Below are 14,697 nucleotides of genomic sequence, written 5' to 3'. Positions count from 1 at the left end.
GAGGTCTGTTCTTAACCTGAAACTGTTCTTAACCTGAAGCACCACTTTAGCTAATGGGGCCTCCCGCTGCTGCCGCGCCACCGGAGTACGATTTCTGTTCTCATCCTGAAGCAAAGTTCTTAACCCAAGGTACTATTTCTGGGTTAGCGGAGTCTGTAACCTGAAGCGTCTGTAACCTGAAGCATTTGTAACCTGAGGTACCACTGTACTTCACTGGGGAGCCCTGGGTTTCCCCCACAAAACTGGTGGCAGCGGAAAAATAAAGTAGTGGTGTACTGGTCAATAGTCCGTGGAACGACCGGGGGCTCTGTACGAACGCCACAACCACATCCCCTTTCTGATCAACCACCCAAGAGTCACAGGGCAGTGGTGGGTGGAGCCAGGGGCAAAAGTGGGTGGAGCAACACATGTAAGCTTATACACGCACTCTTTCCCCTGTGCTCCATCCAGGCTAAAAGGGTGGGGAAAGGCACTAACTTTTCTTAAAGGCACAGTATTGTTATTCCTGCTACCTAATACTAATACAGTGGACGCTCAGGTTGCGAACGTGATCCGTGCAGGATGCACGTTCGCAACCCACAGCGTTGGCACCCCGCGATTTAACGCTTCTGTTCATGCATGACCGCCGAAACCTGGAAGTAACCCGTTCCGGTACTTCCGGGTTTCGGCGGTCCGCAACCCAAAAAAACGCAACCTGAAGCAGTTGTAACCCAAGGTATGACTGTAAACTGTTTTGCTATCATGAAATAACTGAACCCTTTGGGGGCAGAATAGCACTGGTTTGGGCAAAGCCTGCGCATAAATAGCCGCCTCTGCATCAGTTTCCGAACAGATAGTCTGTCGCAGGAGAAAGTCTTAAAGCCGAAGGGATTAATTTTGACATGATGCTTTTATGGTCTAGATTCCACATAATCAGATGCACAAAGTCTTAAACTTGTCTACAGAATACACTGACCAACCAGTGATGCCTGGTAATCATTAGGACTAGTAGGGTGGAGGGGGGGGGGGTGCTCAACAGAACTGAAGATGGACCCATATGGGGATCCACTCCATACATTCAATACATGAATTTCCTGGGAACTGTATTTTCCTCCTCACAGAGCTACCATTCCCAGAACCCTTAAACTACAGTTCCCAGCTTTCTTTGGGGGAAGACATGTGCCTTAAATGTGCCTTGGACGTACTTTGAATGCACTGCATGTAAGCAGAAACAGCTAATTCTAGGAAGCTGGTGGGCAGTGCCACCTCCTGGACTGGTTGATAAGTAACAAGGCAGGCAGGAGCCAGGTGGGGAGCTGGCTAAAGCGGGAGAGCGGAGGCGTTTGCTTGTGCAAATTACAGGATTTTCTCGCATCTAATGCGCCATCGAATCTAACACGCAGCTCAGTTTTCAGAACCTTGAAACCAAAAACAGCAAAGGTAAAGGTAAAGGGACCCCTGACCATTAGGTCCAGTCGTGACCGACTCTGGGGTTGCGGCACTCATCTCGCTTTTATTGGCTGAGGGAGCCGGCGTACAGCTTCCGGGTCATGTGGCCAGCATGACTAAGTCGCTTCTGGTGAACTAGAGCAGCACACGGAAACGCCGTTTACCTTCCCGCCGGAGCAGTACCTATTTATCTACTTGCACTTTGACGTGCTTTCAAACTGCTAGGTTGGCAGGAGCAGGGACTGAGCAACGGGAGCTCACCCCATTGCGGGGATTCAAACGGCCAACCTTCTGATCGGCAAGTCCTAGGCTCTGTGGTTTAACCCACAGCGCCAACAGTAGTTGCTGGCAAATGTAAATGTGCCATCGAATCTAACGCGCGCCTTAATTTTTGCAATGTGATTTGGCAAAAAAAAGGGGGGGGGGAGAAAAAAAGCAAGCATTAGATTCGAATAAGTACAGTAATTCCCTCCCCTCTCATCAAAGGCATGAAGCAAACCCTCCCTACCCTAATGCAATGAATTAAAAGGATCAGGGCCATGGTGCAAAGATCTCTCCGGCGCACACCCCCCCCCCGCCCGTTTACCAATGTATTTACAGGGAGAATAGTCATTTTGTAGCAGACTACAAATCCTAGTCACAAAAAATAGGATTTGGGGTGGGGGCTCAGCTTTATAGTTATGTTTTGAGCAGGAAGGGAGTCTTGGTGCCAAGCTGCAGGTTAAGAAAGGTAAATAATCGCTTTGCCCAAGAAACTGCCGTAGGGTGAATCCCCTTACTACCGCATTCTTTTCAATGAAACCCTGCTTTTTCTTGCTCCCTCATTTCCCCAAATTTCAAGTCTTCTTCCTGTGATGTTTCTTCTTCTTCCCTGCCTCTTTCATTTCCTTTCATTCATTTTGGGGATGGGTAGTATGCTGGCTGCTTGTGGGGGATGGGTCAGAGCTTAGAATAAACCCCACTTACACTCCCATATTTTATCCCCCCCCCCCATGTACACATAAGAGTGTAAAAAGATGGTGACTTACAGCATCATCCTATGCTTGTCTACTCAGAAACAAGTCCCATTCAGTTCAATGGGACTTCTAGATAAATTGATACAGGATTTCACAAGATTCAATCCCAAGGACATGCTTAATTGGGGCTGAGAAGCTCAATGGGGCTTACTTCTGAGCAATCCTCTACGCACTTTGGAGTAAGAACCGCTGAATTTAATGGATCAGACTCCTAAATATATATGCATATATATGCATAATTAACCAAGTAATGTGGAGAGGCAGGGTTTCAACTCTCTAATCCCTATACTAGCTGTCCACATAAAGTTATTTACACTCTCAACCATTTATTTGGAAACCTATACTTTTTTTTCTCTGGGGGAATGCATACCCCTAAACATTTTGTGAATCTCTGTACTTTTGTCCATTTACTGTATTTATTTTTCCCGATTTGAGCTATAAAATGGTGCTTTTCTTGAGTCAAAATAAGAGTACCCCTAAACATTTTTTTAAGAAAAAAAAGCACTGAGTATTACAAATGTTAATACATTATGCATTGCTAGTAGTACTATACTAGAAGTACTGCTAGTATATTATTAATGCTACTACACCCCTATACTAGTAGTAACACTATCCTAGCAGCATTGTTAATACCAATGATAAACATTATTAGCACCACCAGATTATCAATGATGATACTAATAAGTATGCTACCCTCCCCCTTTCCGCGCTCTTCCCGCGTTTTCGCGATGTGCTTCTTGAAGCCCCGCCCCTTCTTCAAAGTTTCTAGGCCCCTCCCCCGTAGGCTAATTCCAGCGCTCCAATTGGTCCTCCCCCTCTATGTATAGAAATGAAGTCTCTGGGAGCCGCCCTTCAGCGGGAGCAACTGCGCATGTCTGGGCGTTCTTTTGCCCGGGTCCTCGTGCAGCAGGAGTTGCTGTTGGGCGCGAGACAGCGAAGCGGATTGCAGGTAAAGCGCGGGAACCGGTCGCAGCCGGGTGCATGGGAGTAAGGCGCCCTGGGTGGGTTTGTGTCCCCAAGCAGAGGCTCTTCGGGGGGGAGGAAAACATCCGTTTTAAAAACTTTTTATCGAAATGACCTGAGCCCCTTTACTTTGCAAGCCAGCAAATCTGATGTCTGCACGGATAGAAATGCCTTTTGCACATAGGCATTTTGGGAATAGTCGCAGGCGTGGGAATGCACTGAAAGGAAGGCGGGTGGGGCTGCTAAGGTTCAAAGTAGCTTACAAAGTTACTGTTCTCCTTCCCCAACCCCCTCTTCTGCGTGGGCTGCGTGCTAAGACAAACCCAAGAGGAAAGACGCTCAGTGCATGCCTAAAGGCGTTTTCTTTACTATGTATTGCATGGGTTGATTTCTATGCCATTAGTTCCAGCGGGATAAAAATGTTTTGTGGACACACGCACCTCATATGCAAGTGTGTCTCTTGCTACATACACCACTTAGAGACTACTGTGATTCAGCAGCATACAAATTGTTGAAATAAATGATAAAATACAGTTTTTTTAAAAAATTAACTTGGTGGTATCTGAATATATTCCAAAGAAAAATCAAAAACTTTTCCATCTTTGCCAACTCAATCTTTTGCCTCCTTCAACACAGATATTGTGGAGTTGGAGAGCCTGGTGGTCTGCTTATTGTTTTCTGCATGCAGGGGAGTTAAACATGATTTCCTAGCAACCTGAGCTTCATATTGGGGTGAGTTGTCTTTGGAGGTAGAGCGACCTTTACACTGAACTCCTTGACATGCTTACTCAGGAATAAGTCCCATTGAGCTCTTTGGGACTTACTCTTAAGTTGTCTTTGCAGGATGGGCGTCTAACCTTATTTGGGGACTGAGAGGTTATCATCCTATTTCTGGTCAGTGTGAGGACTGGCAGGACGAAGGTTTGTTTCCCCATTAAGATGACAGGCTCCTGTCCAGTACTTCTTTACCCAGTGTGGTGTAGTGGTTAAGAGCGGTGGACTCGTAATCTGGGGAACCGGGTTCGCGTCCCGCTCCTCCATATGCAGCTGCTGGGTGACCTTGGGCCAGTCACACTTCTTTGAAGTCTCTCAGCCCCACTCACCTCACAGAGTGTTTGTTGTGGGGGAGGAAGGGAAAGGAGAATGTTAGCCACTTTGAGACTCCTTCAGGAAGTGATAAAGCGGGATATCAAATTCAAACTCTTCTTCTTTTTCTTCTTATCCTCCCACTGCCGAAACTATTCTCCCACCATCTTCAGCATGAGGTGGGCAGAAGAATTTGCTTAATGGGCCTGAATCAGACTCCAAACTGGGGGTTAGCAACCTCTGTCTCATGGTCTCTGCCCTTCAGAGAACAGAGGCCAGAGAATTGGGATTCCTGCTCTTAAAATTACTTCCTCTAGCAAATAAGGGGAGGTCCCTAAACTTGGCTTCTTGTTTCATCCTTTGCAGTTTCTACATACCTGCAACCATTGCTGGCATCACACAGGCAGACGTCATGGCTGACGACAGAGTGACTAGCCGCTCGCCAGAGAGAAGGCCAGTTCTGGTGTCATCTACTTCATCCTCCAATGAGCCCACCTCTTCGGGGCTCTCCGGCAGCCTCCAGCCTTTCTTCCTGGGCCGCACATGCGCACCAAGCAACCTCCTTTCCCTCACGGTGCCCGTGCGCTTGGACATCCTCTATGTCCTCATTAACGCTGCCAGAGGGGCACAGTGCCTCCCTCCTCCAGCACCCATTCACGACGGCGCTCAGGCCTCTTTCTCCACATGCCACGAGCCACCTGCTCAGTGCGCCCTGAGCTGCTGCCGCCGGTCGGCTTGCTGTTGTGTGCCAGGCTGCTCCAGCGGGCAGCAACAGCCTAGCGGAGCGGCTCCTGGAGGATACGGGGGCCACAGAGGGCCAAACAGTGGAGTCCTAGAGCAGCAAAACTACGGGCGCCATTGGAACAGTGCTGCCGAAAGAAATGGTGGGAGCAGCAGGTCTGACCACAGCCAGCCACACGCAGCAGGGGGTTGGAAGAGAGCCCAGGCCCACACAGGCTGGAGGGGGAACCAAAGAGGAGGGGGAGAAGGAGAGCATGGGAATGGGGGTCGTTGGCAAGACAAGCGGCAGGATTTTGACAGGGCTTGGGGCAACCGGAGGCAAGGCGCTGTCGAATCAAGCTCTTGGAACTCAGGGCCACAAGGGTGGAGGAGAGGAGGGTCTTCTTTTGGGTCCAGCGCTAGCAGCATGAAAAGGAACCAGGAAGGGAGCCGTTGGCAGAATGCGCAGGATGCCCCAGAAGCGAAAAGATGTATGTTTGGCGCCCGTGAGTGGCAGAAAACCCAAGGCACTGGGGATTCTGCTGGTTTCGTAGGCAAGGCTGTGGATGCTGGACCGGCCAAATCTGCAGCTCTGGAGGATGAGGAAGACTGGGAGGCTGAGTATGAGAGTGAGCCAGCAGTCCCTGCTGCTACAGAGGGTGCTCCGGATGCTTCCCACCAGGATGACAAGTCCGACTCTTTCAAAGTAAGCGATGATGCGGAAGGTGAATGTGTTACATCTGCCCATCCACCCAAACCGGAGCTCTCTGTTTCTCCCCTTCCAAGATCTGATGTGAAGGACCAGGGAGCGTCAGATGGCAGGGGGAAGGAATGTGCTGCGGATTGGAGCAGCAAGGAAGACAGGTTTGCCACCTACCTGAAGAACCTTTATTCTGATGTGCCGGAGAAGTCCAGCTCTGAAGGTGACGCAGATCTCACCGTGGGCATAGCAGTTGATCCCCTGACACTGGATGAGGAGGAGCAGTCCCGAGAGAATGTAGCTGGCTCTCCTTGAGGGAGCTGAGCAAAGCACACAGTGCTATGGGGAAAGGGGGCAGAGGAATAAGTTGAGTGCCAGAAACCCTGATTGACAGCATGGTGGCCAACAGTGGCCTTAATTCAGCTCGTATTGCAAACTGGGAATTCCACACCCGTCATGGGTGTTGTACTCAAACTTCTACTCAAAAGTGGACACACTGGAATTAATGAGCCTAAGGTGGCCATGTCTGTTAATTTCGGTGAGTCCACTCAGGTATGACTTGGGTTGGATGCACTGGAGTGCTGAGATGAGCACAGGCGAAATGTTGCCTAGATCCATTATTGCCCACTTTAAGTTCATGGGCAGCTGCCTGAAGTGGCAAAACCTCCTGGCAAGAACCCTGGGAAATCAGACTTTCGTATTTGTGCAGGGACCCTATTGGAGTGAGCCCCACTTCACACAGTAGCCCCGCGAAACTCCCAGAGAACTGTTGGAGGCGGGCAGACCCTAGTGAGCTTGTCCTCCTGCCCCATTTGTGGAATTCACAGGGCAAATGTGTCCAGCCATTCTAAACATTAACAGCTTGGGCAGGTCTGCACCACTGCATCTGAAGTACGCCCTGTGCACATTTAAAGCATATGACGCCCCCATCCAAAGAATCATGGGAATAGCAGTTTTCCCTTCACGGAGCTATAGTCCGCACCATCTTTAAACTACAGTTCCCATGATTCTTTGGGGGAAACTCATTGCCTAAAACAGTGTTGGCGAAACTTGGGTCCCCAACTGCTTTTGGACTACAACTCCCATCATCTCTTGCTTGGGTTCAGGGATGATGGGAGTTGTAGTCCAAAAACAGTTGGAGACCCAAGTTTGCGAAACACTGACCTAAAACTTGAGTTGAGTGTGCATCATATATATATATGATGAGGATTGCGTGAGTGTGACTTGCAGCAGAGGTACCATTTTGCGTTGCAATTCCCATTGCAGTTGTAACGTGAACTCCAGCTTTGACATTGTGGTCAGATTCTGTTAGAAAAAGCCCAGTAATGCAGCTAATGGACAGCACAATTTGCATCCCATTGAAGACTAAAGAATTGCAATGGGAGCCTCAGCGGTCCAGGGCAGAATTTTGCCACAACTTTACATTTTTGACTGGGTTGCAGCTGTTCAGTTCATTTTAACTACAAAGCATTAAGGTTTTGGTTCTATTTGCATTTAACATAAGAGCAAGCTACAAAGGAAGAAGAAAGCAAAGGGAACTTTGCTGATTTAATAACTGTTATATTGAAGGGAATCTGCTGTTTTGCAGACAATTAGCATTGCAAAGTTTTGATTTAGAAATCCATAATGGGGAAAAAATCAGAAGGTGAGTCTGTGTGCAGGTAAATCTCATAATTCTGAGACTGTGCCATCCCAGACGCCAGATAGGGGGATCCTATGCACGAATAGCTTCACTGTGTAAAAACTAAAACCCTTCCTGTCTGAAAACAAGTCCTGCATATTAAATAGAAGAGTCTAACCCAGTCTTCTCTCTAACATGCCAATTTTTAACAGGTAGGGAGGTTTATTTCTCACCTGCCTTCCCAGTATCATCCTAAGAAGTCTAAGTTGCCCAATTTCTCTGCACAAGTGTATCTGCTCTAAGATGGTGAAGGTAACTTAGTACCATGGCTAGGTGCATTAAACTAGCAATCTAAAAACGCTTAAGGGTTATGTTGGGGTTTTCTAGGAAGGTTTTGTTTTGAAAAATACGTATATAGTATAGTGAACCTGGGTTACTTTGGAAAGCCTGAGATAAATGCCTCTGGTGAGTTTGTGATTTAAATCACATCATTGCTTCCAAATAGTTCAATTTCTGTTGGTTCAGCCTTCTCACCCTTTCAAGCTGCATAGATTACTATGTTTGTTTCAGTTGCATGAGGTTTTTCCTGAATTCGTTGCAATAAAGAGGAAGTTAACACACTTTAGAGCAGCATGCCTGTGGTTTTTTTTTTCCTTTCAATAAAGCAGGTGTCGTTCTATCACTCGCCTCCCTTAAGTGAGCTTGGCAAGGGATACCATTTTTAAAACATTGGAATAGAAACTCATGAGTGAGAACACCAGGGTTATATTTGGATACACACTGACTTAGGAGTTGAGCCCATTGAAATCTTAAATTTATTTCTGAGTGACTTCTTTAAACCAGTTGCTTTCTTAGCGTGAGTTCTGAGGCATCTGGGAAGATTATCATAGATTCCTCATTTGAGAAGATCAGGAGTGGAAGCCAAGTTTTTTTTTGTTTTTTTTAAAAGAGAACCAGATGGGGTCAGTCATGCTTTTTTATTCTGTACAATTCTCTCCAGGAGCAACATTATGTTGATTTATGTTTATACATGGCACACTCTTGACTTAGGCTGTCGGTGGCTAGACAACACTTTCAAAAGGTTTTTCTTTTTTTAAAAAATAAGATTTTACTAAAGCTTTTTTATAATGCAATAAGATAAAGGAAACTGATCTTAAAAAAAAAGGGGGGGGAGAAAACACCAAAGGAAAACCACAAAAAAGAGATGAAAATAAAAATAAAAAGGACTTCAGATTTTCTACCAGACAGTTACATAAAATACATTATTCAAAACATTCACTCTAGAATGACATCCAACTGAGCTGCTTTATGTTAGGCAATTTTTTTCCCAGTCTTCTGACTGAAGTAGATGAATTCATTTTCCTTTTTGCACAAAAAGTTCTCTATTTTGTGTATTTTGACCTTCCTTTTAGGCAGACTTGCACATCACTTTAAGTTGGGTGCAACTTCCCACGTTTCTCTCACTTAAAACAAAAATGAGCCACCATGTGGATAGTCATGACGGTATCGGACAGCAGTTGAGACAAGTTTGTTCTGCATCCCGGTAGAGTGCAATTAATCACTAAAACAGTATGTTATTACAGTAACTTAACAAAACAGAAATTTGAAATGCTCGCAGCAAAACATTTTGGCTTCTTCCAAAAGGAACGAAGCCCTTCTGAGCGTTTCTGTTCTCCAAGCTCTGTGCCTGCCACCTTGGAAATGGCGTCATTTTCGTCAGAGCAACAATTGAAGGTGAAAATAATACAATTGTGGAGTTGGAAGGGACCCCGAGGGTCATTCAGTCCAACCCTCTGCAACGCAAGAATCTCAACTGTTTTGCTGTAAGAATTTAAAGCTTCTGTGTGCATATATATACATGCACACATGCCCCTCATGGAATTCCCTGAAGGGAAGCTGGGATATAAATCAGGATTTTAAGAGTACCAGGGTTATTTGGAGGGGGGAGAGCCACCCGTGTTCAGTAACTGAATATTGCAACTACAGCACCACCACCACCACCTGACAGGAGTGCCGTTGCTTAAATATCTCCACTGAAAGAGAGTCTACCACCTCCCAAGGCAGTTTGTTCCTGTTGGAGTTAAAACGCTGGCAAAAGCTGAACTGAATACTCGGTCTCTGCTGGAGAAACAGGCTTTAGCATGGATAAGAAAGCTAAAAGGCTAGGCTTTCTGTTGCATCTCATCAGGCAAGAGATCCATAACATATACCCGCCTCTCATGAGGAAGGCCTGGAGAAGAAGCAAGTAGGAATTGAGGCCTGCAGTCCTGAGAGTATCTAATCTGAAGGAAGGGTAAACGTAAAGGGACCCCTGACCATTAGGTCCAGTCGCGGACGGCTCTGGGGTTGAGGCTCTCATCTCGCTCTATAGGCTGAAGGGAGTCAGTGTACAGCTTCCGGGTCGTGTGGCCAGCATGACTAAGCCACTTCTGGTGAACCAGAGCAGCGCACGGAAACGCCGTTTACCTTCCCGCTGCAGCAGTACCTATTTATCTACTTGCGCTGGCATGCTTTCAAACTGCTAGGTTGGCAGGAGCTGGGACAGAGCAATGGGATTTGAACCGCCGACCTTCTGATCAGCAAGCCCCAAAGGCTCAGTGGTTTAGACCACAGTGCCACCCGTGTCCCATAATCTTGGGCTATGTACGCATAAGCAGCTTAAAACACAGGTTGCTCTCTGCCGTTTTTCAAGTCACATTTTCATGCTGTTGCACACACACCAGGTGTCTTTACCAATGTGTTACCTGCTTGACTTTCCTGCCCCTGTGTACACATGCGCACACAAAATATCAATCATGGGAAATGGCTGTTTCAAATGTATACAATTCAGTTTAAGGGTAAAGTGAACGTGGCTTAAGTTTTCCTTTTGGGTTGAAGCTTGCTTTGAGGGAAATGGCAGAATTTCTCAAGGACAGGCATGGTCACACGTACACAGGATTCAACAGGCAGCAGCCAGGAGCACACAGGAGCCAGACTCAAAGGTATTGCATACTCTGCCCTGATTTGAGAGGATTTGTTTGCAGTGCCTGTTCCGTGAAATATAACCCGCTAGTTCCCCCTTGTGACCCATCGCAGCACTACAGCTTGAAAAAATTAAGTATTGGTCTGACAGAATGGTAGAATTGTGGAGTCCAACCCCTGCAATGCAAGAATCTCAGCTAAAGCATCCATGACATAACTCTACTTTGTTTATATTCAGTATTCATATGCCCCAGCAACCTAACAAAAGCTTAAAATGGCTTTCCCATCAGATGTCAAGGAAATAAACAGCTGACTTTTAGGAGACGCTTGAAGGCAGCCCCGTGCAGGAAAGTTTTTTATGTCTGAGGGTGTTTTTGTGTGCATGCTTTTACTATTTTGTTGAAAGCTGTCCAGAATGGCTGGGGCAACCCGGTCAGATGAGCAGCATATAAATAATAAAATTATCATCTTCATCAAATTAAGCTGTTGCAAAGCAAATTTTGAAATTCAATACACCCAACAGGCAGGCTTAACAAAAAGTGTAAAAAATAGCAGGAAACACATTAAAGATAATAGTTAACAGGCTAGCCGGAGGAGCGGGGGAATCAGTAAAATAACTAAAACTGATATTTTACATGGAAAATACAGTGGTACCTCGAGTTAAGAACTTAATTCGTTCTCGAAGTCCGTTCTTAACCTGAAACTGTTCTTAACCTGAGGTACCACTTTAGCTAATGGGGCCTCCCGCTGCTGCCGCTGCATGCATTCTGTTCTCATCCTGAAGCAAAGTTCTTAATCCGAGGTACTATTTCTGGGTTAGCGGAGTCTGTAACCTGAAGCGTCTGTAACCCAAGGTACCACTGTATATTCTATTTGGTGGATGTTCCTGTAGCCCATTTGGCACCTTGAATTCATGAGGGGAAAATGGGGACCTACTACCTCACCCTACGATGCATCTCTAGGGCTTGGCAGCTCTTGTCAATTTCGTTTTCTCCTCTTTCCCAATCTTAATTTCAGCTTTTCATTCATCAGGAGACCATTGGTTGTAGCCAGCTAAGTTCTACTTGTAGCAAACCTGTTGAAATTAATGGACCCAGACGAACTGTGTTTATTCATTTCAGTTGGTCTTCTCTGAGTGGGACTAGCATTGTCTTCTGCTCAGAAAAATACCATGGGCACTATACAGTCCCGATGTGAAAAGAAACTGCTAGCAGGCTGAAGGAAATAATGTGCGAACGCTTCTTCATCTTCTGCTGTGCAGTTACTAAATGTAAGGGGATCAAATGCAGGCTAGTGGCTTAAATCCCCTTTTATTTCCACTCTGCAAGGCAATCCTCACGGGGTCTCTGACCCTGAGGCCTTCCTGCAGCTCCTGCCCTGGTCCCAGAGCTGGAGAGTCAGCAGGTTTCACTGCATTCAGGGTGCCAGAAAGGAGTTTGCTGTCTGTGCACATTTCCCTTCTCGAACCAACAGCATCTCTCGTCATCTGTATCCTCCGCTCCCACCCCGGCTCCCCATCATTGGTCATTTTCAGTAAGGCGCTGGAGACGTTTGGGCCGAGTCAGCGACATGTAGCTGTCGGAGGTGTTTTGAAAAAAGGGGCTTGGCTCAGCCAAGACAAGAGAGACGAGCGGCGAGGAAAGAGGCTCCTGGGATCTGCAGGTAGGCAAGAGGGATGAATCCTGATACCACCCACAGGATACGTGTGGCTGGGGCAGAGGTGTGGGGTTGCTGAATATACAGAACACAACCTACCCCCAACTGGGGACTTTGCAACCCCATGTGGGGAGCCAGTGTGGTGTAGTGGTTAAGAGCGGTGGACTCGTAATCTGGTGAACCGGGTTCGCTTCTCCGCTCCTCCACATGCAGCTGCTGGGTGACCTCGGGCTAGTCACACTTCTTTGAAATCTCTCAGCCCCACTCACCTCACAGAGGGTTTGTTGTGGGGGAGGAAGGGAAAGGAGAATGTTAGCCGCTTTGAGACTCCTTAGGGTAGTGATAAAGCGGGATACCAAATCCAAACTTCTTCATGGCCGATGGGAGTTGTAGTCTGTCTTCTGTGGCATGGCCAGAGGGCAGGAGCGATGGGAGATGCTGACACAAGCTTGGGACAGGCTGTGTTAGGGGATTTGAATGCAAGCATGGGGAGTGCTGTTGTGCTCAGCCCGTTTTTGGTGTCCCCTCCTCATAGGCATCTGGTTGGCCACTGTGGGAGCATGGCATTGGACTGGTTGGGTCACTTGCCTGATTCAATGAGGCTCTTATGTTCTTATTGAACTGCAACCATCTGGTGCTTCCCAGTTGTGTTTTTATATCTATATATAAATACTTTTATTAAGCAATTTCAACATGAAAAATTATAAAACCATATAATCACATATGTTCTCCCCCCCCTTCAATCCCTCCCTCCATCCCCCCCCCAAGGACTTCCCTCAGCTCCTCTCTCTGATTTCTCTGCACATATTATTCTCTGCATGTTATAAAATTGTACATATCCTTGCCTTGTCTATCATGTAATCAACCAAGAAATTTGTTCATCAACTAAGAAATTTGTGTATGTTTATTCAAAACCTGCCAAGGAGTCCAGTTCATTTTGTTGTCTTTTTAGATAATTTGTAAAAAGTTCCCATTCTTCCTTAAAGTCATGGTTGTCCTTATCACACAGTTTGTATGTCAATTTAACCAACTCTGCATAGCTCATCAATTTTTCTTGCCACTGTTCTTTCGTTGGGGTTTCTTCATTATTCCATCCCTGTGCTATCAAGACTCTTGCCGCTGTTGTAGCATACATAAATAAATTATTTGTTTTTCTTGGCAGGTCTTGTCCTACAATCCCTAACAAAAATGCTGCTTTTTTTTTATGAATGTCATTTTGAACATTTTTTTCAATTCATTGTAAGTCATTTCCAATTCTTTTTTAACTTCTCTACATTCCCACCACATATGATAAAAAGTCCCTTATTTTTCTTTACATTTCCAACATAGGTTTGACACAGTTTTATACATTTATGCTATCTCTCCTGGTGTGATATACCATCTGTACATCATTTTCATATAGTTTTCTTTCAAAAGAGAACAATCTGTAAATTTCAAATTTACTTTCCACATTTTTTCCCAGTCCTCAGTTCCCAGTTGTGTTGATGCTGTGATTGTCAACCTCTCAAGTCAACATGAGTCATTTGTTGTTGTTGTTGTTGTGTGCAGCTCTTCATGACCCCATGGAACAGAGCACGCCATGCGCCAACAGTGTGATGCAGCAGCAAAGAAAGCTAACACTATTCTAGGCAGCATCAGCAGAAGTATAGTGACCTGTTCAAGGGAAGTAAGAGTCCCACTCTATTCTGCCTTGGTCAGACCACACCTGGGGCACTATGTCCAATTCTGGGCACCAGAATTTAAGAAGGATGTTGACAAACTGGGACGCATGCAGAGGAGGGCAACCAAGATGATCAAGAGGAGACTGGGAGGAGATTTGATAGCCATCTTTAAATATCTCAAGGGCTGTCGCATAGAAGAGGGAACAAGCTTGTTTTCTTTTGCTCTGGAAGGTAGAACTGGAATCAATGGCTTCAATCTACAAGAAAGGAGATTCCGACTAAACATCAGGAATAGCTTCCTGACGATAAGAGCTGTTCAGCAGTGGAACAATCTCCCTCTAGAGGGGGTTGACTTTCATTTCCTGGAGGTTTTAAAGCAGAGGTTGGACGGCCATCGGTCATGGATGCTTTAGCTGAGAGTCTTGCATGGGGGGGTTGGACTAAATGACCCTTGGGGTCCCTTCCAATGCTACAGTTCTATCTCTTCCACACACACACACCCCCAGAACATCTCTTGCATCATTCCTAGCTGCAATTTCTCACCCCTGCCCCCTTGCTTATATATTTTCTGGATTTCTATCTCAACTTTCTCAAGGGTTCATTGCTGAGCTGGGTTTTGAACCCTGGACTCCCAGGTCCTAGCCCAGCACTCTAACCCAGGCACCCCCAAACTCAGCCCTCCAGATGTTTTGGGACTACAACTCCCCTCATCCCTAGCTAACAGGACCAGTGGTCAGGGATGAGGGGAATTGTAGTCCCAAAACATCTGGAGGGCCGAGTTTGGGGGTGCCTTCTCTAACCACTACACCACGCTGGCCTTTCCAACAGCAACCCAGATCTTGCCGCCTTCTAATCGCTAAGCCACACTCTTATTCCTTCCAGCTG

General features: G+C 46.3%; 1 protein-coding gene across 2 annotated transcripts; it reads left to right on the top strand.

The window, feature by feature from the left end:
* Nucleotides 1–2,308: 2,308 nt before the first annotated feature.
* LOC307221547 (uncharacterized protein) lies at nucleotides 2,309–7,756 on the top strand. Of its 2 annotated transcripts, XM_079986173.1 has the most exons (3): nucleotides 2,309–3,393; nucleotides 4,044–4,139; nucleotides 4,860–7,756. In XM_079986173.1, the coding sequence occupies exon 3, from the start codon at nucleotides 4,906–4,908 to the stop codon at nucleotides 6,226–6,228; it is 1,323 nt and encodes a 440-aa protein (XP_079842299.1). In that variant the 5' UTR covers nucleotides 2,309–3,393; nucleotides 4,044–4,139; nucleotides 4,860–4,905; the 3' UTR covers nucleotides 6,229–7,756. The 2 variants fall into 2 exon arrangements, with proteins under 2 accessions (XP_079842299.1, XP_079842298.1); XM_079986172.1 differs by lacking the exon at nucleotides 4,044–4,139.
* The last annotated feature ends 6,941 nt before the right edge of the window (nucleotides 7,757–14,697 follow it).

This window comes from Podarcis cretensis (genome assembly GCF_951804945.1).
Source record: "Podarcis cretensis genome assembly, chromosome: 8".
NCBI lineage: Eukaryota > Metazoa > Chordata > Lepidosauria > Squamata > Lacertidae > Podarcis > Podarcis cretensis.
The sequence above is the reverse complement of the archived record's forward strand: the minus strand, read 5'-3'. Positions and strand labels throughout refer to the sequence as shown.

Excerpts from the sequence above, each read along its gene's own strand:
- LOC307221547 (XM_079986172.1), top strand. The coding sequence starts at position 4,906 with ATGGCTGACGACAGAGTGACTAGCCGCTCGCCAGAGAGAAGGCCAGTT.